The 24,189-nt window shown below is 64.3% G+C and overlaps 2 protein-coding genes across 3 annotated transcripts in view; one reads left to right on the forward strand and one right to left on the reverse strand.

The window, feature by feature from the left end:
• Nucleotides 1-15,776, forward strand: part of LSP1 (lymphocyte specific protein 1) — a 39,118-nt gene extending 23,342 nt beyond the window's left edge. The window contains exons 2-11 of one of the 2 annotated variants that reach the window (XM_028117916.2): nt 4,458-4,595; nt 6,443-6,610; nt 8,372-8,567; nt 8,900-8,992; nt 9,261-9,304; nt 9,476-9,557; nt 10,520-10,654; nt 10,997-11,074; nt 11,218-11,320; nt 15,325-15,776. In XM_028117916.2, the coding sequence (XP_027973717.1) occupies nt 4,458-4,595; nt 6,443-6,610; nt 8,372-8,567; nt 8,900-8,992; nt 9,261-9,304; nt 9,476-9,557; nt 10,520-10,654; nt 10,997-11,074; nt 11,218-11,307 (1,024 nt within the window). In that variant the 3' untranslated portion in view covers nt 11,308-11,320; nt 15,325-15,776. Of the gene's footprint in view, nt 1-4,457; nt 4,596-6,442; nt 6,611-8,371; nt 8,568-8,899; nt 8,993-9,260; nt 9,305-9,475; nt 9,558-10,519; nt 10,655-10,996; nt 11,075-11,214; nt 11,321-15,324 lie in introns of both variants that reach the window. The other variant, XM_028117915.2, reaches the window with a different exon arrangement.
• PRR33 (proline rich 33) lies at nt 12,820-14,190 on the reverse strand. Its single transcript, XM_028117914.2, has one exon. It carries the CDS (start codon nt 14,188-14,190, stop codon nt 12,820-12,822), a length of 1,371 nt encoding a protein of 456 aa, XP_027973715.2.
• Nucleotides 15,777-24,189: the final 8,413 nt, after the last annotated feature.

Genomic DNA, 24,189 nt, shown 5'->3' on the forward strand with positions numbered 1-24,189 from the left:
CTCCGCTCCCTCGTCACCCCGGAACCCTGGTGCTCCCCCACTGCCCCTCAGCTCCCTCAGGGGTGACTCATCCCCAGGGCTCTCCCCGGGTTGGCCTGGGTCCCTCCTGACCACCTCTCTGGGAGTCCCCATGCACCCCACACTCTGCTCACCCAAGCTCACCTTGGGGCCTCCCCCCAACCCGCCCCCCTTCCCTCCCGGGGTGCACGGAGTTCTGGAGGTTGCTGTCCCTCGGCCCACGCCACCTTCCTGGCTGGTAGTCCCCCTCCCAGGCCTCTTGTGCCCCATGGGGGGCTCGGAGACCCTCCTGTCCATCTCCCCACAGCTGCCCCTCCTGGCCACGGCCGCACTGAGCCCTCTGGCCCCTGGCCGCCTTGGCTCTCCTCTTGTAGTACCCTCTCCCTGGCCCAGGAGCCCTGGCTCATCTTTCAGACCCAAGTTCAAAGTCGCCTCCTGGGCTCCCCGGGCCAGTGGGGTTGGGCGTGCCCGGGGGGCTGTCTACCTGGCCCACTGACTGGCTGGGCCTTCGAGGAAAGGGGTCGTCTCTCCCCATGCGCTCCAGGGCCCTGGCACAGCCAGAAAGGTGCTGCTGGAGGAGGGGCGGCCGGGAGGGCAGGCGGCCGGGGCGTCGGGGAGCTAGGTTCCCGGCAGCGGCAGCTCCCTGCCCACACCCCTGGCCTGGGGCAGCAGTTGTGCGCCTCCCGCCGCCCCGCCCCCCCCCCCCCCCCCGCCTGCTGCTCTGGGGCTGCCTTTGCGCTCTGGGCTCCCCCCAGCTGCCTCTCGGCATGGACGGGGGACAGCCAGCACCCTGGCCGTGCCACACCCGCAGAACCCTCCCTGCACGGCCGTAAGCATCGCTGAACTCCCTGCCAGGGCCGCTGACCTCTGCCCTCGGGGCCCTGCTCTCTGGTAGTTGGGGACCCCTGGAAGCCTGCGCTAAGAAGGCCTCTCCGTGGGCTCACCGCCCCCCACCCCGCGCCTTCACTCATGAGGGACCAGTCGCTCAGCAAGTGTCCACTGGTGGACAGTGTTGGAGACCCTGGGGAGGCAGGGCATGGAGGGGACAGAGACCATGCTGGTCCTCAGGGAGACCTGTGCTCTCTGCTCCCAGCGGGGCGGCCAGTCCCACTCCCCAGCCTCTCGGGCAGCTCCCACGCGCTGTGTCCGGGACCCCTGTAGCCGAGAGCGTCCCCTGCAAGCCTAAAGGAAGAATTCTCCTCCAGCAGGCCTGGCCCTGGAGCCTGGCCCCCGAGCCCAGCCCCCAAGCTCTCCCCGTGACTCTGAGCTGACCTTTGGCAGGAGAGACAGGTGGGGTGGCCCACAAGCCGCCTGCAGGGGGCAGAGTCAAGCTGGGACCAGCCCATGCAGGCTTGGGGGGGGGGACAGCTGGAGAGGCCAGTCGGCTCAGGACCCTATCCTCCAATCCTCTATCCTCGGACCCTAGTGGTTGGGGGGGCCACAAGGGGGATGCTGCAGAGGGAGGAGGGGGGGGGCTGGTGCCTCGAGTCGGGGCCGGTAGGCAGTGGACCTGACCAGCAGGAGCAGCCCCTGGACTGGGGGACCCCCACCCAGAATGGGGAGCTGTGAGCCTTCCTGGGGCCTGCTGGGGTCTGGCCACACTGTGCACCTGGGTGGAGCGAGGCCCCACGGCAGAGCCTGATGCTGGGGTGCAGAGCCCCACTCCGCGGCCCCTGGGGCTGAACCCTTGGCTGCGCAGAGTGAGAACAGACACAGGAAACAGCCTAATTGCATTTGCTAAGGAACACCAAATCCCTTACAGCTGCACTCGGGCTGAGCCAGGGGCCACGGGGCGGGGGTGGGGGGGTGGGGGGCGGCCATCGCCCGTGTCCTGACAGCTCCATGGAGCCTGCCAAGGGGTCTGGGCTGCTGGCCGGGGAAGGGGGGCGCCTTTCCCAGGCCAGAGGCCCCCACCCCACCCCAGGAGAGCCGCCCCCTCTCAGTTCCCAGAACGGAGCCCAGCTGTGGAACAGTGAGGGGTGAGGTCACGGGAGGGGCCAGGAGGGGCTGCATTACTCACATCCTGGGGCTGGCGGGAGGGAGGAGGCGAGGGGGGGAGGGCTCCTTGTCCTTAGGCCGCTGGGTCTCCCAGCATGGGGCTTGGGGGACAGCAGGAGACCCCTACCCTGCAGCCCTGCTCTGCTCCCTGCAAGCTCCTGCCAGTGGGGGCTCGGGGCCACATGCAGAAGTCAGGTCATGAAGGGTGACCCTCGGAGGGGTCGGCTCCTCGGGAATGCTGCTCTCAGAAAACATGCCTCGGTCTCCATCCTGGGCCGCTGTCGAGGCCATGGTGAGGGTGCCGGGGTGGGGGTACTGGACCTGCCATTTTGCCTCTCACCTTGTTCCCACTTCTGAGTCTGCGTGGACAGATGGACACCCGCGTATGGGCACGTGTGTGCGTGCGGGGGCGTTTGGGACCACGTATGGAGGGCGGGCACGTGTGCCGACGTTGGCCTGAGCGTGGATAGAGCCCATGGAGGAAGTGTGTGTGTGTGCATGCATGCCTCTGTGTGTGCAAGGGAGGACCAGCCACGCATTGTGTGTCCATGCGTGGGGCCCTGCCGAGTGTGGGCCCGCACAGGGCTCTTGTGGCCTGGACCTATCGCCGTACGTGCAGACCCCAGAGGCTTAGCCCATGTCTGTGTCTGGGGTGACCAGACACATTGTGGGTTCTGCGCTCAGATCTCGGCAGAGGGGCCTGGGAAGCAGGAGCAATGTTGGAGAGAGGCCCCCACGGGGGTTCCCAAGAGCAGGCTGGAGGGGGACCTGAGGCTCAGCTCAGGCCTCGGATGCAAGCACACCTTCCCGGGCCACCCGCACCCGACCTGGGCCCACGTACTCACACCCACGCACCACCCATTGGCCGGAACACTGCCAACACCCCGACACAAACTCGCTGATAGGCATGTGCAGCTAGGACACGGGAGCAAGGGGAACAAGGTGTCCAGGCAGTCAGGGATGGCCAGGAATCCCTCCTGGGGTGCCCCCGGGGGCCACCCCACAAGAGGGCTGGTGGGCCCACACTCCACCCCACAGCCAGGGACACAGCACCGAGCTCCCACTGCATCCACCTGCTCACACCCTCCATGAAGAGGGTCTGCGGGGGTGAATGGCGGGGAAGGACCTCAAACCCCAAGTCCCCACAGCCTGAGAGCACCCTAGGCTCTACCTCCCCAGAAAACACAGCCCTGCAGCTTCCCAGCCGAGGGCCTGGAGCAGGATGGGAGCCGGGTGTGGGGCAGGAGGGGCTCCCCGGGGCCCCGGGGGTGGGAGCCAGAGGTCCTGCCGAGGCGTGAGGGTGGGCGGACCGGGGGTGCTGAGGTCTGAGCGCGGCGGAGGTCTCGGGGGCCACAGCGGCGGGGGGAGGGGGCCCCGAGCGGGGGCTGCGGAGGGGCCTGGCTTTTGTCTGGGAGGCCCTGGGAGGGCTGAGGAGAGATTAGATCATGGCTGGCAGGGCTGCCGAGACCGTGGAGCCGGCCATCCCGGCCAAGGGATGGAGGCCCAGAAGGAGCGGGCTGTGGGGTCAAGCAGCGGACACCAGCAGGACGGGACTGAGACCCCAGCTTGGGGCGGTGGGAACCCCTGCAGAAGCAGAGACCAGGACTCCCCTCCCGGGGTCCGGGGGAGCTGGGGGAGGCAGGGCCATGTCAGTGGCCAAGGCCTGGGGTGCCCCCCGGACCCCGACAGTCTGAGATCTGCTGGGCCAGGGCCAGGGGGACCAGGCTGTGGACCCCCTGTCCCAGGCCCCCCTTGCGTAGCCCTGAGCGAGGGACCCCGAGAAGCTGTGGGGCCAGCATGCACTGATGGAGGAAGCTCTCCGATGCTGGCTCTGCGGTGGGCCTCAGTTTCCTCATCTGTGAAACAGCCCAGAGAGGAGTCAGGCTCCAGCTGGATGCAGCCTCTTCTGTGGACCTTGGGCCCTTTTGGGGGGCCACCTCCTTCCAACATGCCAGGCCCTTGGGGAGCAGGAGGCAGCACCCCAGCTGGGCAGGTCGGCTAAGGAGGTGGCTGCCTAGCCAGGCCTGCCCCTGGCGGGACCCAGGGGGTCCCTGGGCCGAGGCTGATCCACCAGCCCAGCCCGGCAGTGCCTGATTGGCCGAGGCCGATCCACCTGATGCAGGTAGGACGTGTGGCACCTCCGGCAGCCTCTTTCCATGCCTTCTGCGGCCCAGCTCTGCTTAGGCCAAGGGAACCTAGCTGATGGAGGGGACACAGGGGTCTTAGTACTGGGGTTGCTCCAGCCTGCCTGTCCCTGGAGCCCCTCCATCCCCAGGCCTGCAGAGCCCTGGGAGCGCCCCCTGGGCCCCGAGGGCACCGTTGCGACCAGCTCCCATGACCTCTGCTCTATAGACGAGGGAACTGAGGCCTAGACAGGAGGCGGCTTGGACCAGAGTGGCAGGGCGCGGGCTGCGGTGTGACCGTCTCTCCGTGTCCCCCAGGCTCACCACTCAGCGGAGCGCGGAAGATGAGGAGGAGGCCGCCCGGGAGCGGCGCCGCCGGGAGAGGGACCGGCAGCTGCGGGCCCAAGACAAGGACGGAGGCGGCCAGTCCCCCAAGCTGCCCGAGCAGGAGACCCTGTAAGCTGCCCCCTCCCACCAGCTCGCCCGGCCCTCACCCCTGGGCAGAGAGGGGGGTGCTGATGGTCGGGGCCCTGGGCTAGAGGTCCCAGAGCAGGGGAGACCACGGAGGAGCTCAGCCCGGGAGCAGGAGTGGGGAGAGTTCTCAGGGTGAGGGTCCCCGAAGCCCCCGGCGCCAGCAGAGCCTACTGGCCGGCCGGCCGGATGGACTCCCGTGCGGCCACCCCTCCCAGCCAGCCTCCCAGAGCGCTGACTCAGGCTCTGGCCGCCCTGCGCAGTCCTGGCCCCTGCTTGGACCGACACTGACCCCAGCTGCGTGGCCCTGGCCCCGGAGCCCCCCGCCCAAGCTCCCCGCTGCCGGTGACTCATGGAGGCCACGTCCAACTTGGCGGGCCGCAGGCCGGCTCGTTTCCTCCCTGGGCCCAGGAGGCCTCCGCGGCCGGGCTGGGCTGTTTTTACAATAATGCCCCCCTTCCTCCCGCCGCTGTTTTGTTCCATTTTCTCCGAGTCAGCAGCTCCGGGCGGGGTGGGGTGCCGCAGCGGTCATGGCCCCTCAGGCCGGGTCCTCGTTCTAGATGGCAGGGGCTGGGGGCAGAGGGGGAGCCCACCGGCACCAGATCCCAGGCCTGCCGTGGGGGGGACGGGGTGCAGGGGCTTCCTGGGGAAGGAGCATGTCACCAGAGCCCTGGGGGCTCAGCTGAGGGGGCAGAGGGAGACACAACCCCGCACACGGGGACCCCAGGGTGACAGAGGAGGCACGGCCCAGCAATCAGGGGGCCCTAGACTGAGGGGGGAGTACAGCCCCCCTCTCCGGGACCCTAGACTGATGGAGGGGGGCACAGCCCAGCTCCTGTGGGGCCTTAGACTGATGAGGGAGGCATAGCTCAGCTCTTCAGAGGCCCTAGACTGAAGGGGGAGACATCGTCCAGCTCTCAGGGGACCCTAGACTGATGGGAGGCACAACCCAGCTCTTGGGGGACCCTAGATTGATGGAGGAGGCGCAGCCTAGTTCTCAAGAGACCCTAGACTAATGGGGGAGGCATAGCCCAGCTCTCAGGGAAACCTAGCCTGATGGGGGAGGCATAGCCCAGCTCGAAAGAAACCCTAGATGGATGGGGGAGGCATGGCCTCGTTCTCAGAAGGCCCTAGACTGATGGGGGAGCACAGCCCAGCTCTCGGAGAACCCTAGACTGATGGGGAAGGCATAGCCCAGTTCTCAGAAGGCCCTAGACTGATGGAGGAAGCATAGCCCAGCTCTGAAGGGACCCTAGACTGATGGTAGAGGCACAACCCGGATCTTGGGGAGCCCTGAACTGATGGAGGAAGCATAGTCCAGCTCTCAGGGTACCCTGGACTGATAGGGGAGGCACAGCCCAGCTCTCAGGGGATCCTAGACTGATGGAGGAGGCATAGCCCAACTCTCAAGAGGCACGGGGGAGGCATAGTTCAGTTCTCAGAAGGCCCTAGACTGATGGAGGAAGCATAGCCCGGCTCTGAAGGGACCCTAGACTGATGGTAGAAGCACAACCCAGCTCTGAGGGAGCCCTGAACTGATGGGGGAGGCACAGCCCAGCTCTTTGGGAACCTCAGACTCATGAGGGAGATAGAGCCCTGTTCCTGGGGGGCCCTGGCTTAATAGGGTGAGACACAACCTTGGCCTCAGGCAGCTCCAGACTATGTGGGAGACAATGGGGAGGCTCAGCGCAGCCACGGGGTGCTGCCTCTGGCAGAAAGGGTCTCCCACCCCTGGAGCCCAGGGTCTGAGGAAGGGAGGAGGGGTGTGGGTAGTGTGTGTACGGCCCCTCATGGCCTGGCCCAGCTCTGAGCACCCTGTGCGGCTCTTTCAGCCTCAGCCTGAAGCCCTCAGAGGCTCCAGAACTGGACGAGGATGAGGGTTTCAGCGACTGGTCCCAGAAGCCGGAGCAGCAACGGCAGCACTGGGGGGCCGGGGAGACCTCCAGCTGCGGGGAGCCCCCTTGGGGCGAGAGTCCGGAGGGGCAGCAGGAGGCGGACAGGCAAGTGGGGGTCAACGTCTGGAGGCAGGGCTGCCGGGCAGGGGCTCTCTCCAAGCCCCCAACCGGTGCCTGAGAACCGGCCACCAGCCCCGCAAAATGCCCTGGAGCTGGGAGCAGGGGGAAGGGAGGAAGAGAACTAGACAGCGGGGCGGCGGGCCGAGGGGCTGCGGGGAGGGCTGGGGAGGAAATCTCATTCCTGGGCTCCCCAGGGCCCCTGGGCCCCGTCCAGACCAGCTGCGGCCCGGGCCGGGGTGTTGCCACGTCAGCACACATCTGCAGCCCACTTACGTAATGGAGGCTCTGCGCCCCTGCCGCCCGCCCGCCCCTTCCTCCCTCGGGGCTGGCTGATCTCCATTCCCACGGAGGGGAGCAGGTATTTCCAGATGTGCGGGCCTGTGAGCCGGCCTGGAGGGACAAGCTTTCCAGATGTGCAGACGTGTTTGCTGGTCTGAACCGGGCAGGCGGGGGTGGGGGCCGAAGCGCCCCTGGGGCCCAGGGATGGGATGGGGGTTGCGCCCGGAGCCTCACCCCCACCCCGATTCAGGGGTCTGAGTGCTCCCCACACCCTGCAGGCATGCTCAAGGCCCCCGACTGTGGACAGGGTCCAAGCTCTGCTCAGGAGCTGCAGGCTTGGGGGGCAGGGTCCCCCAGTTACCTTGAATGTCCCCAGACCCATGTCTCTCCCCTCTCTGGGCCACCCCCCGGCCCTTCAAGGCCCCTCAGGAGCCTCGAGCTCTAGCTAAGACCCATCCAATTCTCCCACCACCCTTTCTCTGCCCTACAAGCAAGCTCCCACACCCTGGGAGCCAGCTGCCTGGCCGGCCCTCTGCCCGCCGGTGCCCCTTCCAGGCCTCAGTTTCCCCCATCTGCCTTTGGGAGTCAGTGCACACTCTGCATGTCTAAAACGGATCTGGGGTCAGCAAGGCTGGCCTGTGCGCTGGCGTCCGGTGGCTTAGCCCTGCCGGCTCCCTCCCCTCTCCCGCCGGCCGTGGGCCACAGCTGTCCCAACAGCAGGGGGCACTTTGGCTCTTCCGTCGAACCCTCCAGCGCTCCAGCAGCCCTCCTCCCTGCCCCACACCTGCCGCGTCCCAGTACCTGCCGCCGCTGAATGGGCCCTCTGTGCGCCTGCCGCTGCCTGGGACCGACCCACCTTGGGCGGTGGGTCTGGGTCTTGAGCTGGCACCAACACCAAGGGGCGTGAAATCATGGAAAATTCGAGAATTTCCCGTCTTAACCCAGGTTCAGTCCTGCTCAAACAGAGCCACGCTGGCTGACAGTAGGCAGCGATCCTCACTGTGACCTCTGCCCTCGCCTTGTCCTCCAGCGGACCAGCCCCCAAACCACCCACAGACCCTGCCCCACTCCTTCACAAAACCCTTCTTCCTCAGGCTCCTTGCCTCCCTCGCGGAGCAGGGCAGGAGCAAGTGGGGGCCACAGCCAGCAGGGGGGACACGGACAAGCATGATTTGAGCTGGGGCCTGGAGACTGGGTCCAGCCTCAGAGTGCAGGTGGCCCCCAGGCAAGAGAGAGCACCCTGAGCAGCAGAACTCTGGCAGTGGGCACCATTCACCAAGGGGCCCCAGGGACGGAGGGCTGGCTCTGAGGTCCTTGGACCCATTTCTCCAATGAGGCTGGGGTCTCAGGATTCCTTGGCGCTCAACTGGTGTTTCAGATGGAGAAACTGAGGTTTGGAAACGGGAAGGGACTTGAGACAAGCAATTGAACGACCTTCTGTGGGATTGCCTTCCTCTTCCTCCCCAGGTCCCACCAGCATGCCTGCAGGAACCAGGATGGAAATGAGCAGAGCCCAGCCAGCGTTTGCCTGGAGGCGCTGCATCTGAGCCCCAGCTCAGAGCTCCAGGAGGGGCCGGCAACAGAGGAGATAGAGCCCAAGAGCCCAGAGGGGACCATGAAGGGCAGCCTGGGGCCAGCAGAAGCTGAGGAGGCAGATGAGCAGGTGGGGGTGGCTCCCCTTGGGGTGGGCACACTTGAACCGCTGGGCTGGGTCTGTGTCTGCTGACTGCATGTTCTATGAGCCTTGCTGGGCCGGCTTAAAGGGGGAACCGCCCCACCCCCAGACTCTAGCACCCGCATTCTCAGAGGGTGGAGGGGCTTGCTGACCCTGGGATCAAGTGAGAACTGCAGAGAATTCGAGAACCAGAGCATGTCAGGGCTGGAAAGGGCCTGAGGCCCAGGGAGGGGAAGATGTTTGATCCAACAAGTCCTGGATGGGGCAGGAGGGGTGCAAAGGGGGTGCTCATCGTATAACCTCAGATGTTCTGTTTCTAGCACCAGAAACGCCAGCAGCCCAGGACACCCAGCCCCCTGGTCTTGGAGGGCGCTGCTGAGCAGGGCTCGCCTCCCCTGAGCCCCAGCACCAAAGTAGGTCAAGCCCCAGAGCCTGCTGCCTTTTCCTCTTTCCCAGAATCACGACCAAATGACAGCCCCAGAGAGGCAGCCACACGTCACCTCCAGGAATAGGGAGCACCTCCTGCTCTTTCTCTGCTATTCCCCCAAGCCCAGCACTCAGCCCAACCCTGAGAAATGGATCGTGGAAGGCTGGACTGGTGGACGGGAGCCACTGGGGCAATGGGGGGGGGGCTGGTGTGGGCTCTGGCTGAAGGCTCACATCTCGGCTTGCTCTCCGCAGCTCATCGACAGAACCGAGTCCCTGAACCGCTCCGTCAAGAAGAGGTGTGCCTGCTCTTTTCCAGACTAGGACTCAGGGTTCCCCAAGAGAGGGTTGAAGAGAGGGGTCTGGGGGCCAGAGATCCAGGGGCCTGAGGGAGATCTGGTAGGGGCTTGCGGTGGGGTGTACAAGCCAAGTGAGAGAGCATGGGGTGTGACCCTTCTCCTACCCTCCAGTAACAGTGTGAAGAAGTCCCAGCCAGCACTGCCCATCTCCAAGATTGATGAGCGGCTGGAGCAGTACACCCAGGCCATCGAGGTATGCTTTAGGCCTCTCCTCTTCTGCTGGGTCCCTCCTCCATTCATGCACCCATTGTCCCATCCAACCAAGAGCCCTCCATCCAACCAAGAGCCCTCCATCCAACCAAGAGCCCTCCATCCAACCAAGAGCCCTCCATCCAACCAAGAGCCCTCCATCCAACCAAGAGCCCTCCATCCAACCAATACCCTTCCATCCAACCAAGACCCCTCTATCTAACCAATGCTCCTCCATCCTACAAGTGTCCTTCCTTACAAACAACACTCCTCCATCCAACCACCACTCATTCAAACCTACACCCCTCCATTCAACCAACACCCTCTCATCTAACCTATATTCTTTTTTTAAAAAGACTTTATTGATTTATTTGGGAGAGAGCGAGAGAGAGCGACCACATGAGTGGGGGGAGGGGCAGAGGGAGAAGGAGAAACAGACTCCCCGCTGAGCAGGGAGCCCGACGCAGGACTCGATCTCAGGATTCTGAGACCATGACCTGAGCCAAAGGCAGATGCTTAACTCACTGAGCCACCCAGGTGCCCTAACCTATATTCTTATATCCAACAACCACCCCTCCATCCAACCACTACTTATTCCAACCTACATTCCTCCATGCAACCAAAACCCCTCCATCCTCCTAATACCCCTCTCTCCAACCAACAGCCCTCCATTCTACCCATGCTCCTCCAGCCCTATGCCATGAGCAGCATGACAGCACCATATCTGTCTCTAACCCCACCATGTCACCTGTGCTTTTCGGATTAAGAGAATGTTTCACAAGTACTCCAAATGGAGAAACATGCCTTTTTTTCAGAGTGCCCTGCTCTAGCCCTTCACTGGGAAAGCACTCCTATGGAAATACAAAGCTATAGAGGACATCGTCTATGTGTTGGAGGGTCTCCCACTGGCCTCTCTAACATGTCCCATGTGGCTGTTCACTAAAGTGGGCTCTTTCTCCTCTGCAGACTGCTGGCCGGACCTCCAAGCTAACCCGCCAGCCCTCCATTGAGCTGCCCAGCATGGCCGTGGCAAGCACCAAGAGCCGGTGGGAGACAGGAGAGGTGCAGGCTCAGTCCACTGCCAAGGCCCCCTCCTGCAAGGTAGGACTCATCCCAGGGTGAGTCGGGGTTCCCTTGCTAAGACAAGTATGAGACCGTCCAGGCTGAAGTGTGGGTAGACAGAGCACTGGGACATTTGGGGGGTGGCATTCACCATGCTGGCCCCCAGAGTGGAAGGTCATATGGGGCAACTGGTTGGCCCAGGGTGGGTAGATGGTGCCACCTTCCCTTTCCTACCTCCTCCCCTGGGCTCTCACATAAGGAAGCAGGTGGGCAGGCCTAGGCCCCGGTCAGGAAAGCCCAGGCAGGAGAGAGAGGACCAGCACTTCGAATCCTCCATAGTCGAGGGTCTACACCTGTAACATGTCCTTCCTCTGCCCCCAGGATATTGTGGCTGGAGACATGAGCAAGAAAAGCCTCTGGGAGCAGAAAGGAGGCTCCAAGACATCATCGACAGTTAAGGTAGGGTGTAAATGTGGTTGATGTAAAGACGGCGGGTCCAGCAGTTGAGAGCAAAGAGGGGCCATCCTCAGTGCATCTGGGAGGGCTCCTCAGAAGCAGCATCGCCTGCTCTCACCTTTGCTCTTGGTCTCGTTCCCCAGCAGAGCACCCCATCTGGAAAGAGGTACAAGTTCGTGGCCACCGGACATGGGAAGTATGAGAAGGTGCTCGTGGATGAGGGCTCGGGGCCCTAGGCAGCCCTTCCTGGTGAGTCCAGGGCAGTGGCCCGAGCATGAGGCGTCATGTGGTGGGAATGTGGTGGCGTGGACAGGGCCTGCTTGTTACAGGCTGCCAGGGCGGCCTCGGAGCTGGCCGCAACCTAGGCTTGGCTCGGTCTCCCTGCCCTACAGACTCCCCTGAACAAGCCCCTTCTTACACCGCGTGCGACTGCTTTTCTCCCACGGCTGGCTTCAGCTTTATACGGCTCTACTGTGCAAGGCAGCTCGAACCTCCTTCTGGGAGGCGGGTGAGCTCATCCTGACCACTGCAGGACTAGCGTCAGAGGAAGTGGACGGGGAGGGGTCCTGGGAGCTTGGGTCTGTGTCTTCGAGGGGCCAGAGCCTTGGTCTCGCGCTCCCATCAGGGGTCCGCTCCAGTCCCCACCACCCTGCCCATCACAAGTGAAGGAACATGGTCCGCTGCCGCAGTTAGACACACTTTATTAGTAGCCTGGGTCCTAGGGTCCACTTCCGGCACCCATTACGCCTTGGGTGATGCAGCTGGCCGCCTGCTGGCCTCTTCTCCCTCCGGGGAAGACCCTGCTCCCAGGCATCGCCATGTCCCTCTCCCATCGCTGCTGACCCCATCAGAGCCCTGGCCCTCCCCCTGGGTCAGACCCCAGCTGACTGCAGACTGGGGGCCCCAGAGCTGCGTGAGGCCTGGGGTGCCCTTCCCTCCCTCACCCCCTCCGCTGGGCTCCTCTCCTGCCCCAGGACTGAGGACACCCTCCTCACCTAGCCACTGAAGCTGGGTCCCGACTGATGGTGAGACCCTCCCCCTATCTCCTAGCGGCGGGCCCCTGTCATGCTTTGCCCCCTGGGTGAGAGAAACTGAGGTGGGCAAAGAAAGGGACAAGGCATGGGGTCCGGCTCCCCGAAATGTCAGTCAAACCACTGAGGTAGCTACGGGTGCCGACCGACCACCGAATCACCCTGACCGGGTCCACTCTGCACAGCCAACATAAATCTGTCCCCAGGCTCTCACGGCGGGCGGGGGCCGGGGGGCACCGCAGAGCCTACAGCCCCAGCGTCCTCCCCACCCTGTCGAGCCTCAGCGTTCATGTCATGCTCAGAGGCCCTCCCTGCCTGCCTGCAGCCCCTCAGGAGCCCCGGTGCACCCCTGCACCTCTTTGCCCTGGGTCCCAAGCCGAGGGCCGGCCCGTGCGAGGTGGACTCACCCGCCCCCCTCCATAGCTGCGGTGTGTGCTTTCCTTCTCACCAATCCTTTGCCCCGTCAACCCCCACGTTCTACCCCAATGCAGGCCCCTCCTCTGGAATCGGCCTCCTCCCTCGCCCCACCTGCCCCCGGCCTCATCCCCCGCCCCACCGCCGTCCTTCATGCTGCCGCCCACCCAACCTGCCCCCTCCTGGCTGCCCAGCATCCGTCTGGCCCTGGTGTCCTCTTCAGCGGCCGTGGCCTCCCAGATGGACCCCCTGTCCCTCCTCTGTCCACACCGTGGTCCTGGGCCCTGGTGCCGTCCAGGCCATTCACTGGAGCCTCCAGCCGGCCGCCGTCCGGTTGAAGTTCTTGGGCTTGGGGTTCAGGTCCAGGACAGAGGAGTGGACTGTGGGAGGGGGCCGGGTGGCTGCCTCCTGCAGCTTCCGAGCGTTGAATCGTGGCCTGCACAGGAAGGGCAAGCGGCTCAGGCCAGCCACGGTACAAGCCCCGTCCCTGGGCCCGGCCGGGCCGCTTTGGGACTTGGCCACTGACATGCGATACAGCACAGCATTCCACATCCTGGAGGCCCGGGAGGCTGGGGGCCGGGACACTGGGCCCATGGGGGCTGTCACCTCCTGCTCCCCGCGCTCTGGGCTCTGCTCTGGCCCCGGGAATGGGGACGCTTCTGCCTCCTCCATCAGCTGCTTCTTGAGGCGTGTCCAGCCACTGAGCTGGGGCTTGGGTGCAACTCTGGGGACAAGGCATGGGTGTGGACCTGAGAGTGGGGCAGGGGATGAGGCTCCACAGGGTCTGGAGACCAGTTCAGCCGCAGTGGCAGGGCCAGACACAGGGGGCTCCTCCAAGGGCTCAGCTTCAGGGCCCTCAGAGGCTGGCCTGTGAGGCGAGGGTGCCGGTGAGCAGTAGGTGGGGGCGATGGGCACCACAACCTGTGTGCTGGCCTCTCTGGGCACTGAGACCTCAGAGCCTGGGAGCGGCCTGGGCACAGGGGGTGCCTCAGGCCAGGGACTGGCAGCCTGGGCCTCAGTGGGCAGTGAGCGGACGTGGGCCACGGGAACCAGGGGCTGGGCCCCAGGAGGGCACGGGGCTGTGTCTTGGTCCTGCCTCCCAGGTCCCCCATCTGGGGCCATCTGGTGGGGCTCAGGGGTCCTGGCCTGTGGGGGTGGCACTAGCCGGATGTGCACCTGGCTGACGTGGGTGACCCCTGCTGTGGGGGCTGAGACCTGTGTGAAGCCACTGGGGGACCGGGCGGGGTCTGGGGCTGGGGTCGTGAGCTGGGGCCCTGTGGCCTTGAAGTGAGCGGCCAGGCTCCTGCGCTGGGTGGAGCTGAAGGGGAATATGGACTTCTGTAGGGGTGGTGCCACGTGGTGGATGATGGAGCTGTGGGGGGAGTGGGACAGGGCGGCCACAGGGCGCGGGGCCTCCGCGGGACGCGGGGCCTCCGTGGAGCGTGGGGCCTCCGCTGGGCGCAGGACCGTGGGCTCCTGGTCATGGCTGGCCTCGCTCACAGGGGACAGGGAAGTGCGGAAAGCCCCCAGTGGCACAGGCGGCCCTGTCATCTTCTTCCGGGCGGCCTTCCTCAGAAGTTTCTGCAGACGCACGTTGTCCTTCCCTGGCTTGGGCAGCAGGGGCGGTGGGGGTCCAGAGGGCCCCTGGGGGCACAGGCCAGCCACGATGAGCATTGTCGCACCCTGGGGAGGAGAGGGACAGCCGTCAGGTTAGCTCTCAGCCCTGCGAGCACTCCTCCCGCAGGGGCACGTGGTTTCCCCATCATGTGGGAGGACCTGAGGCCAAGGGGTCACCACCTGACCATCAGAAGCTCTGCTTCCCGAGCACTTGGCACCTGCCAGGTGCGTCCCTGGCAAATCTGTCTGTATCAGCAACTCGGCAGGGTGGCTCCACCTCTGGCTGGCTTAGAAAGGAGTCCACCCAGGCCTGAGCCCCTCAGTGGGTGATGGACGAGGGTGCCGCCCGGGTGCACAGCCTGGGCCGTGAGACCCGTGGGCAAGCTCCAAGGGGGAGGCACGTGCTGGGCCAGCGGCCCACCAGGGCAGGAAGAGCGCCTGCCCGCAGACGCGTGAGGGGCGCCGTGCCGTCGCCAGTCTGACCACAGGCTCGTCCACTGTGAGCCAGCGGTAAGGGTGGCGGCCAGAGGCTCAGGAAAGCTGAGGCTGCATCATCAGAGGTAGATTGGCCGGGAGGTGGGAGCAATTTTCGCTGAGCTACGCTAAATGGGATATTCCCGCAGACATCCTGGCTGGGGTGGTCCTGGCCAAGCCGCCCGCCCTGGTTTCTGGGCGCCACGTGCTTGCAAGGACTTTGACAAATGGCGTCTGGGCCAAGCCAGAGGCCGGCCGGTTTGTGGGAGGAAGGAGGCCCGGAGCTGCTGCCCTGTGGAGGCTGGCTCTGTCAGGCAGGAGTGGATCTGCCTGGGGAGGGGCCTGAGGGGTCTGCCCAGGGCTCACTCTTGGCTGTGCCTGCTTCTGGGGGCCCAGGACCCCAGGAACCACGGGAATGCCAGGTCTAGCTCTGGGGCTGCCAGGCTAGCAGGCGAGCAGGCAATGGGCAGAAACCCCTCCACCAGGAGTCATGCAAAGGCCCACGGCCCCGGGGCCCAGCGTCGGGAAAGCAAGCTTCCACCGTGGAAGCAGACACAGGGTTTCGATGGCTGGAACAGGGAGGCTGCCCCTGGGGGGAGGGGGGAGTGTAGGTAGGGCAAGGGTGGCCTTCGGAGACAGACTGGAAGCACGGAGGGCAGGGCAGGTAGCCCCTCCCCAGACCGCAGCCTCATGCTCCCACCCACGCCTGTGTTTCAGCTCTCCTGAGACTACGGGTGCCTCTGGCAGCAACCTCCACGCTCGAGGGGGAGAGTCCAGCCTGATGCCCACCCTGGCCCTGCCATGGGAGCCACTGCCATGACCTGCTTGGCCTGCCCGCACCCCTCCATCATCCAGCACAATCGCCACCTCTCTGCTCCTCCACCCCCTTGACCTCTCTCCCCTCCCACTCTCTGACCCCGACTCTGCCTCTCATGGCAGGGGCAGGAAAGGGACTGTCACTGGTGATTGACCCAAGGGGCCACCCCCACAGAGGCCAAGGCTTCCGAAGGAAGGCCCAGGCTGGGCAGAGAGAGAACACCTGCTGGGGAACTTCCAGATCAAGAGACAGTGAATCCTGCACCACGTTCTCAGACCCTGCCCCGCCCCCCTCCAACCCCTGCTTGCAGCCTCCTCCTTCTAGTGCAATAAAGCTCCTCGTATGTTCCAAATTCTCGTTCTGTGTTCACTAACTGGGGGAGCAACAAGGGAGCAGTGCCAACCCAGTTGGAAATCCCTCCCTACCCACACTGGACAGTGGTAGCAGCCAGGTCTCTGGCCTCCAGAATCAGATAGTGTTCGGTCCCATGGCCTTCTGCAGTGTTAGACTCTGCAATCTGAGGTGTATGGTGGCTTAAGTTGGGGTGCAGTTGACGGGTGAGGTCCAGTCTTCTTCCAGAACATCTGTGATGCTACCCTCCCCTTGAATGGCCTGATTAAACTTTACTGCCCTTGAAAAAGTGTGCTTTTCTGGTCTTTGCCCCTAGACTGTGCCACCCCCTGAAAACAACACACCCCCTTGGGCTTATCCCCCATCCTAGCACCTGGGAGATACTCAGTGAAGATTTGGCAGATGGACAGATGTAGATGATGGACGATGGGTGGGTGGAGACGGATGGGTGGATGGATGGATGGATGGAAGAAGGGGTGGAGGATGGATGGGTAGATGGATGGATGGATGGATGGATGGATGGGTGGGTGGAAGGGTTGGTGGGTAGATGGGTAGAGGGATGATAGATGGGTGGGTAGATGGATGGATGGATGGATGGATAGATGGAAGGGTGGATGGATGGATGGATGGATGGTTGAAGGGGTGGAAGGATGGATGGATGGATGGAAGCATCAGTGGCTGGATGGGTGGAGGGATGATAGATGGAAGGGTGGGTAGATGGATGGGTAGAAGGATGGATGGATGGATGGATGGATGGATGGAAGGGTGGGTGGGTGGATGGATGGGTGGAGGGATGATAGTTGGAAGGGTGGATGGATAGATGTAGAAGATGGATGGTGGAGGATGGATGGGTGGGTGGATGGAGGGATGGATGGACAGATGATGGGTGAAGGGGTGGAGGGATGGATGGATGGGTGGATGGGTGGAAGGGTGGATGGATGATGGATGGGTGGAGGGATGGATGGGAGGGTGGGTAAGTGGTTGGGTGGGTGGATGGATGGATAATAGATGGGAGGGTGGGTAGATAGATGGGTGGATGGGTGAAGGGCTGGAGAGATGGATGGATAGATGGATTGATGTATAAATAGAAATATGGGTGGATGAATCTTGGGTAATGGATGGATGGGTCGATAAAGAATAGATGGATGGGTACATGGGTGGATGTACAGAAGGTAGATGGACAGAAAAATCATTGTGAGAACAGTAGATGGGAGAAGAGGTGGAGAGGCAGTCGGATCAGTGTGCACCGGACAGTGGGTGGCTAGGTGGCTGGGTGGGTGGGTGTGCTGGTGGATGGCTGGACGCTGGTTGGATGGACAGTAGAAGGGAGGAAAGAAGGAAGCTAGTGAATATGAGAATGGACGCATGGGAACAAATGGGCGGGTGGGTGGTGGGGGGAGTGGACCAGAGTGTGAAGGGGGAGAGCACGACCGTGCTTCCCAGCCCTGAGCCCGGATGGCCTCATTGTCTGGGGAACCCCTTCGAAGAGCAGGACCGCTGGACCTCTGGCATTCTAGGCCTGGCTCTGCTCAGAATGTACGTTTTTTGAAGTCTTCAGGGTCACAGTCTGCCTGCTTCCCCGAGGATAGTGTAAATATGGACAAGTCAGGACTGTTAAAACTCCACGAAGCCACAGCCATCTCTTCTCATCCGCGGCCCACCCCGGAGACTGCACCCAGGGCCATGCTCTACCAGCTGGGGAGCATCTCCCAGGGCACATACCGCTCTCTCCCTTCCCACCCAGCCCGGATGGGACATCTGCCAAGGGCAGCCGCAGAGGTGGCCATGGTGTCCATGGCTGGGCAGTGAGCCGGGAACCAGAGTGGATGGCACTGCGGGATGTGAGGCAGATGGGGTGGACGGTGCCAGGCAGGCAGCCACGCAGGCTGCCCTGACCCACGGGGGCCCCTCTCAGGATACTCAGCACCCCAGGCCAGCCTCGGGGATGAGGACCCAGGGTTTGACTCCTCTGAGAGCCACTGACCCCACTGCTGCCATGATGTCAAGCCTCCACCCCTCGGAGCCTTTGGGCCAGGGCCTGCTCACCTAAAGGGTCCAGAGGACCAGAAGGGCCACTGCCCGAGGGGTACCTGGCCTGGGATGCTCAAGCACTGACCCCTGCTCTGTGCTGCCTGCCTGAGATCCCCAGCTACCCCATAGCTCCCCTGTCCCAGGCACCGAATGCCCCCCCGCAGCAGGAGCAAACCAGTGAGCTACCATGGTGCAGAAGCACCCAAGGCGTGTGGTGTGGCAGATGCACAGGGCTGGGGAAGGATTGTCCCCAAAGTGCTGTGTCAGCAGCTTCTATCTGGGGCCTGGCAGAGCCCAAGCCTGTGGGGCTGGCACCAGTGTGGGTGCCCAGGACCCGTTCAAGGTCCCTTGGGGCCCCACCACCCCCATCCATGCAAACTGGGGCCAGAACCCAGACTGGGGGGAGCCTGCTCTCCCCCCCACCGCTGGGGTCACCCCTGAAGACAGATGGAGTCAAGATCTTTGGGGGGGCCTCCTCTCCCTCTCACGGCTTTCCCCGTACTCTGTGGCCTCGCTCAGCTTTGCCGGCTTTAGAAGCCCACCCGCCACCGTCCCTGGGCTGCACTCTCCCTGAGGTCCCCCTAGCCAACTCCTTTCTGGGGTTGAGATCAGTCCTCCGCCCCAACCAGGGCTGGGCCACCCCTATCCCTTGTCTCCACCCCAGGTCCCCAGACCTCCTCCGGCCCCCAGGGCAGGCTCCTGCCCTGCCCTTTCCTCCCACCCGGGCCGGGCCAGGCCAGGTGGACTGGGGTGTGGATTACCTGTTGAAGGCTCTCGGAGGCCTGCGGCCTGTCCAGCAGTGCCGGCGCAATACTGTCCCACTGCATCACGGGCCTGGTGCCCCGAGAAGGAGGTCATGGATACCCAAAATAAAACCTGTGCGATTCCTCTGACCTCAGCGCCCGCTCTCTGGCTCGGCCCATTCAAGGGAGAGCACCTGCCAGAGGCCAAGGCCGCTGAGCGGGCAGCCACCCTCCTCTGCTGGCCGAGCAGGGCCACTGCAGGGCCTGTGGCATGCCCATCTGCAGGTGCAGCTCCTAAGAATGACCTGGCCTGACCAAGGGGCAGCCGGCAGCTGCCGGGAGCGGGCCACCCGCAGTCTGAGCGGGGCTGGGCTTGCCCGGGGCTTCCCAGGCCAGACTCCAGCACGGCCTACTGACGAGGCCAAATGCTCCCAAATGTGCTGTCCCCACATATGTGCCCCCATCTGTCTGTGTATGTATGTTGGGGGGTGTCCTCAGGTCTTTGTGAGCAGAGCAAGAAGCCCCACCATGGGGAGGAGGCATGGCGGGCCCCCAGGAGCTCCTCGGGGACCTTCCCTGGAAGGGATTCTTCAGGTGATCTCACTGGGCAGAGTTGGCCAAGGGTCAGCGGCATGTGGCCCGCCAAGCCCTTGCCCATCCGAGGACCCGGACCGCTGGAGGGAACAACTTTCAGACAGGAGGGCAGGGCCATCCCCAGCAGATCGGGCCTCGGGGAGGCGGGCAGGCGAGGGTCTCTGTCCCCTCACTGTGTGGCTATGGGCATGCGTCTCCTGTCTTGGGTCCCTGTGACCTTATCTCCAACATGGAGGGATGAATGGGGTGCCTGTGGGACCCTTCCAGACGCCTCTGAGGACCCAGAGCAGGCACGGAGCCTCCAGCGTGGAGCTGGGGCTAGGGCGTGGGAGTCTCCTGCCAGTCACGCTGTCGTCCCTCACTCGGAGCCTCCAGAGGGCAGGGGCCTCATCTGCGTCTCCCCAGGGCTCACCCCTGTCCTGTGTGCTGGCCCACCAGCTGTTGCCCTGGGCCAAGCCGTCCCACAGACCCCACCATCCGTGCTCGGCAGCCCCTTGCCTGGAGTCCTCGGGTCTGGAAAGAGGTGCCCAACAGCTCTGGCCCCTCTCTGAGTCTCGGTTTCCCTAATCCGAGAGGCAAGCAAGGGGACCATCAGAGGCCCGGGCAAGATGTCTGCCGGGTGGATGGTATCACCCGGAGTCCCGTGGGCAGAAGGGCCAGGCTCCACCGGCAGAGAGGGGGGAGAGGTCTCCAGGATCTGGACCCCCAGACGGGGAGCTCCCAGGCTGATGGCAGAGGTGCAGCCCTGGCCTTGGGGGGGCAGCCACTGGGGTCGATGGGGACCCTTAGCACTCAAGATCCTGCTTGGTCTGTTACTTCTCGGGCCCGTCTGGCCCGTAGGCCCCAGGTCTGGTCACTAAGCAGGGCTCAGACGTGACAGACACCTGGCCGGGGACTCACAGAGCCCTCCACTCCACGGAGGGCTCCGGGACCTCGGGCCACGTGCTGTGACTGAGGAGGCAGGTGGGCCTGTGGCAGAGGACGCGCGCCCCAGACACCGCGCAGGGAGGGCGGCTGGGCTAGGGGAGTCGGGGCCCCAGGCAGGGGCCCCCACAGCAGCCCGGCCCTCAGAGAGCCTTGGGCTGCCTCCCCCGGGCCACCCGGTCGGTCCTGTCAGCCCTCCTCAGCCCGTCAGGAATGTGCCCTCTCTCTCGGCGGAGGCGGGGGAGGGTGGTAAAAATAGAAGCTGACACTCTTCCTCATCTCCTTCCCCGCACACGCGCCCCCATCCTCGCCTCCTCAGGCCTCCTCCTCGGCTGTTCCTATACTTGGTAAGGGGCCTGCATGGGCACAGCCCCCTCCCGCCTGCCCCCCGCGCCCGGCCACCCAGCCCCTGGCCAATGGGCTGCTGGGCAAGATCAAATGTCACTATAACATGAGTTCGTGAGCGGAGCGGGCACTGCCTGAGCCGGTCCTGTCCACAGGGAGCTCCAGCCCGTCTCTCCAGACTCAGCCACAGGTCGGTATGGCCCAGGGCTGGGCAGGGCCGGCCCGCCACTCGAGGCGCATCTGGGGTCCCGGGCTGCTGAGGGTCCAGGAAGCCATGTTCCCACATGTCTCAGCTCTGAGCACGGCAGCTTGGAGGACCCACGGAGCCATCCCCAGGTCCCAAGGGTGCTGGCATGGAGGGTGATGCTCTCCAACCTGAACATGGGGAATAGCCATTCCAAACCACAGCCCAGCAGCCGGGGAGGCCTGAGGAGGCAGGTGGGGGCTCCCTGCAGGGAAGCAGGGTGGAGGGCTGGAGGGAGGCCCAGGGGTCGAGATGAAGAGCCCAGGAAGGACACGGGCCACAGCTCAGAGGGCCACCCGGCACAGGGTCCTGGCTCGCCCCCGGGGCCATCTGGGCCTTTCCATGGGGCTCCAGTAAGCTCAGGGCCCGAGGCCAGCTCCCCTCAGAAGCGGGGGGCTCTTGGCCTCAAGTGGTCATAGCCTCCAACCATTTGGAGAGTCAAACATGAGGCGTCTCGTGTAATTCACCCCAGGAGCGGTTCCATGGGGAGAGGCGGCTGGGGGGCCTCGGGGACAGCTCCCAGAGGTCAAGGACAGGAGCAAACAAGGCCAGGCCGGGGGTGGAGTGGGGACCTGGGATCTGTCCCCCACCTCTAGCCATGGAGGAGGAGCACTTGCGCCCCAGAGGCCCCGCCCACGCTCCTTGCCCTTCCCGCCCTCCCGGCGCCTCCCCTGCCGGCTCCTTCTGCGTGCCCTTGGCCATCCCATCATGGGGGGGGGGGGACCCGGGCAAGGAGCCCCTGCAGGGCAGGATGGGGGCTGAGGCTGTGCCGGGTGACGCAGCCCGGGGCCCCCAGCCGGTGGGGGCAGGGCCTCCCACCCTCCCCACCCCATCTTGTCACCTGGGAAGGAGGGAAGGAGGGTGTACATCTCCAAGGAGCTCTGACCTCAGGAGCTATTTTCACTCTACCTCCCTCCCCCACTCCACACTGAGGGCAGAGCACGAAATGGACAACTGACTTCCTTCCCGGCTGTCGAAATGCTGCCCCCTGCCCTCCAGCACACCCCACCTTGGCCCCTCCCCGACAGCCAGCCAGCTGGGGGCACAGAGCCGCCCCGTGGTGCAGCCTTCGGGGCTCCACTGGGCGGAGGGACAGGATTCTGGAGAAGCTTCCCCCACGTCGGTGAGGTTTTGCTGCCCTGACTCACGAAAGGGGCTTCCGGGCACCCTGCCTGGGGACACGGGGGTCCTCCTGGTGCCCCCCTTGGACTCCAGCCCAGAAGACGGGAGAGCAAGATGCAGGAGCTCTGGCAGGCCTGGGACACCTGTGGGGGCCGGGGGGGTGGGGAGCTGGCCAGGAGGAGACCTGAGCCGGCGGCTCCCCTCACAGCCCCCCTCCCCGCGTCTTGGGTTTCTGGGCAGAGGTGTCTTGGCTAATTTGGGTGCCTATTTCTGGACACCTCAGCTGCCACTGTCTTCTTAAAAATAACCAGCCACTGGGCTCAGGCCACAACCGCCCCCTCTTGAAGCTGCTGACAGGTGTAGGGCCCTGCCAGGGTCGAGGGGGGCCCCGGGCTCTCACTGGCCCTCCCACCCTGGAGAGTGGCCCACCAGGAGGTTGAGACCCCCAGCTGCACACAGGCGGGAGGCTCTAACTTGAGGGGGCAGCAGAGTCCTCTTTCAGGAAAGAGCCGTTTCTTGGGCTGGGGTGGGGGAGCAGAGATCTGGGGGTTAATTTTGCATGGAGCTTAAACTGCTCTGGGAAAATTAACATTCTGGACAGAGGCTTCAGAAAGCCGTTCCCACCTTGGTGATGTGATGTACATGCATCTTTAGATGATGAGCTTGTGTTCTTATACGAAGCTCCCGGGGCTGGGGGGGTGGGGCACAACTACTGTCTTCCACTAAGCTGCAATATGTCGTCCTGAACGCCATGTGTTAAGCCCCGGGCCCCTCAGGCATGTGCAGTGGCCAGCTCACGGAACGAGTGTCCCCGAGCGCGCTGGCCGGGCGCCGGCCGCACCTGCACACGTGCGGCCGGGCCCGAGCACAGAGCTTCTCTGCAGACGTTGACAAATTCAAGAGCATCCACGGGGCCTGGGAAAGCAGGCTGAGAGGGGCCGGCCGGATGGGGCTGTCCGCTCAGTTCTTGCTCAGGGCCCCGGCTGGGGGACGCACAGAGAAACAGCCCAGACCCCGGCCCCATGAGCTCGGGGCCCAGTCTGCTCTGTGGGGGTGGGGGTTGGGGGTGGAGGAAGACAAGGAGAATGGCTCATGCACCCTTGTGGTTTTGGGAGAGGGGACTGAACAGGGGCTGTGGGGGACTCCCAGGGCACCCCCACAGGAGAATGTGGGGTCCCTGCAGGAAACTATCAGTTGGGGAAGGGAGCTCTGGGCTCACACCGGGAGGGGTTGTCACGGGGATGGTGAGGCACGAAGACCCAGGAAGGTTCAGCACGCCCACTGGGGGAGTGGGGCTCTGTCACCTAGGGGCTCCCAGCGAACCCCGAACCACCTCAGCCCAAAGGCAGAGACCATCAAGAAGCAGGTTTCGAGCCACATCAGCAGGGCTTCTCTGCTGTCCAAAATAGTCTGGACAAGCACCGTGCATTCTGGATGACCCTCCTCGGGGAATGCTATAGAGAGGGTGTCTGCCCTGGGTGGGGGTGGACACCACGACCTTCCAACATCCCGTCCAGCCCCAAGATTCCAAGCTCCAGGCTGGAGCCAGGGCAGGAAGGGGGGCGGGGAGGGATCAGAGTCCAGCAAGGAGGGCTGGGGGGTGGGGTTGCTGCGGAGGAGGCCCGTCCCAGGCCGGGAGCTGGCCTCCACCCTGTCCTTGGATGTCCCCTCACACCCCCAGCCCTAGGAGCCCAACGCTCACCCCTTCCAGCACTTCTAGACCAAGGCCATTCTGACTCTGGTCGCGTTCCTTCCCCCACAGAAACAGTCCCACCACCATGTCGGACGAGGAAGTGTGAGTACCAGTCCCAGGAGCCACCCGCCCTGCGCGGGCCCCCTGAACCTGGGCTTGTGTGCAGAGGCCAGAGGACCCGCGGTCTTAGGAGACACGGGGTGAAAGCCCAGCTCACCCCTTCTCTCTCTCTCTCTCTCTCTCCGCCCCCCCACCCCCGGCCCCAACAGTGAACAGGTCGATGGTAAGTGTCAAATGATTCTCCCTCTGCGTCCACCCTCAGGGACAAAGTCACACGTGAGACAGGCCCATATGGCTGTCGACAGCACGGTTCTCCTCGGGAAGCCCTGGTGGGAAGCCCGAGTTTTGCCACGTTGGCTGCCGTGGGCGCTAGACCGACCCCCTCTGAACATGGGCTCCCCACTCCTGCCCCTGCACTCGGGGCCCCCTCTTCCTCCCAGGACACATCCCGAGATGTGGTCACGTTTGAACCCTGCCCCTGTACACCCAGTGGGCCCTGCAGAGCTGTCCAGGGCAGCGTTCAGGCCAGGGCCTCCAGGGCTGGCGGCCTCGCCGCGCTCTCCCAGGGGGACTTGGGCCCCCCGTCCCCTGCCCCGGCAGGATTCCCGGGGTATCCAGAGCCCAAGCCCCCCAGGCCCCCTCCTCAGTGGTTCGGGGT

Source organism: Eumetopias jubatus, unplaced genomic scaffold, assembly GCF_037043125.1.
Source record: "Eumetopias jubatus isolate StellerSeaLion01/CBP00866 unplaced genomic scaffold, mEumJub1_p1.0 scaffold_13, whole genome shotgun sequence".
Taxonomy (NCBI): Eukaryota; Metazoa; Chordata; class Mammalia; order Carnivora; family Otariidae; genus Eumetopias; species Eumetopias jubatus.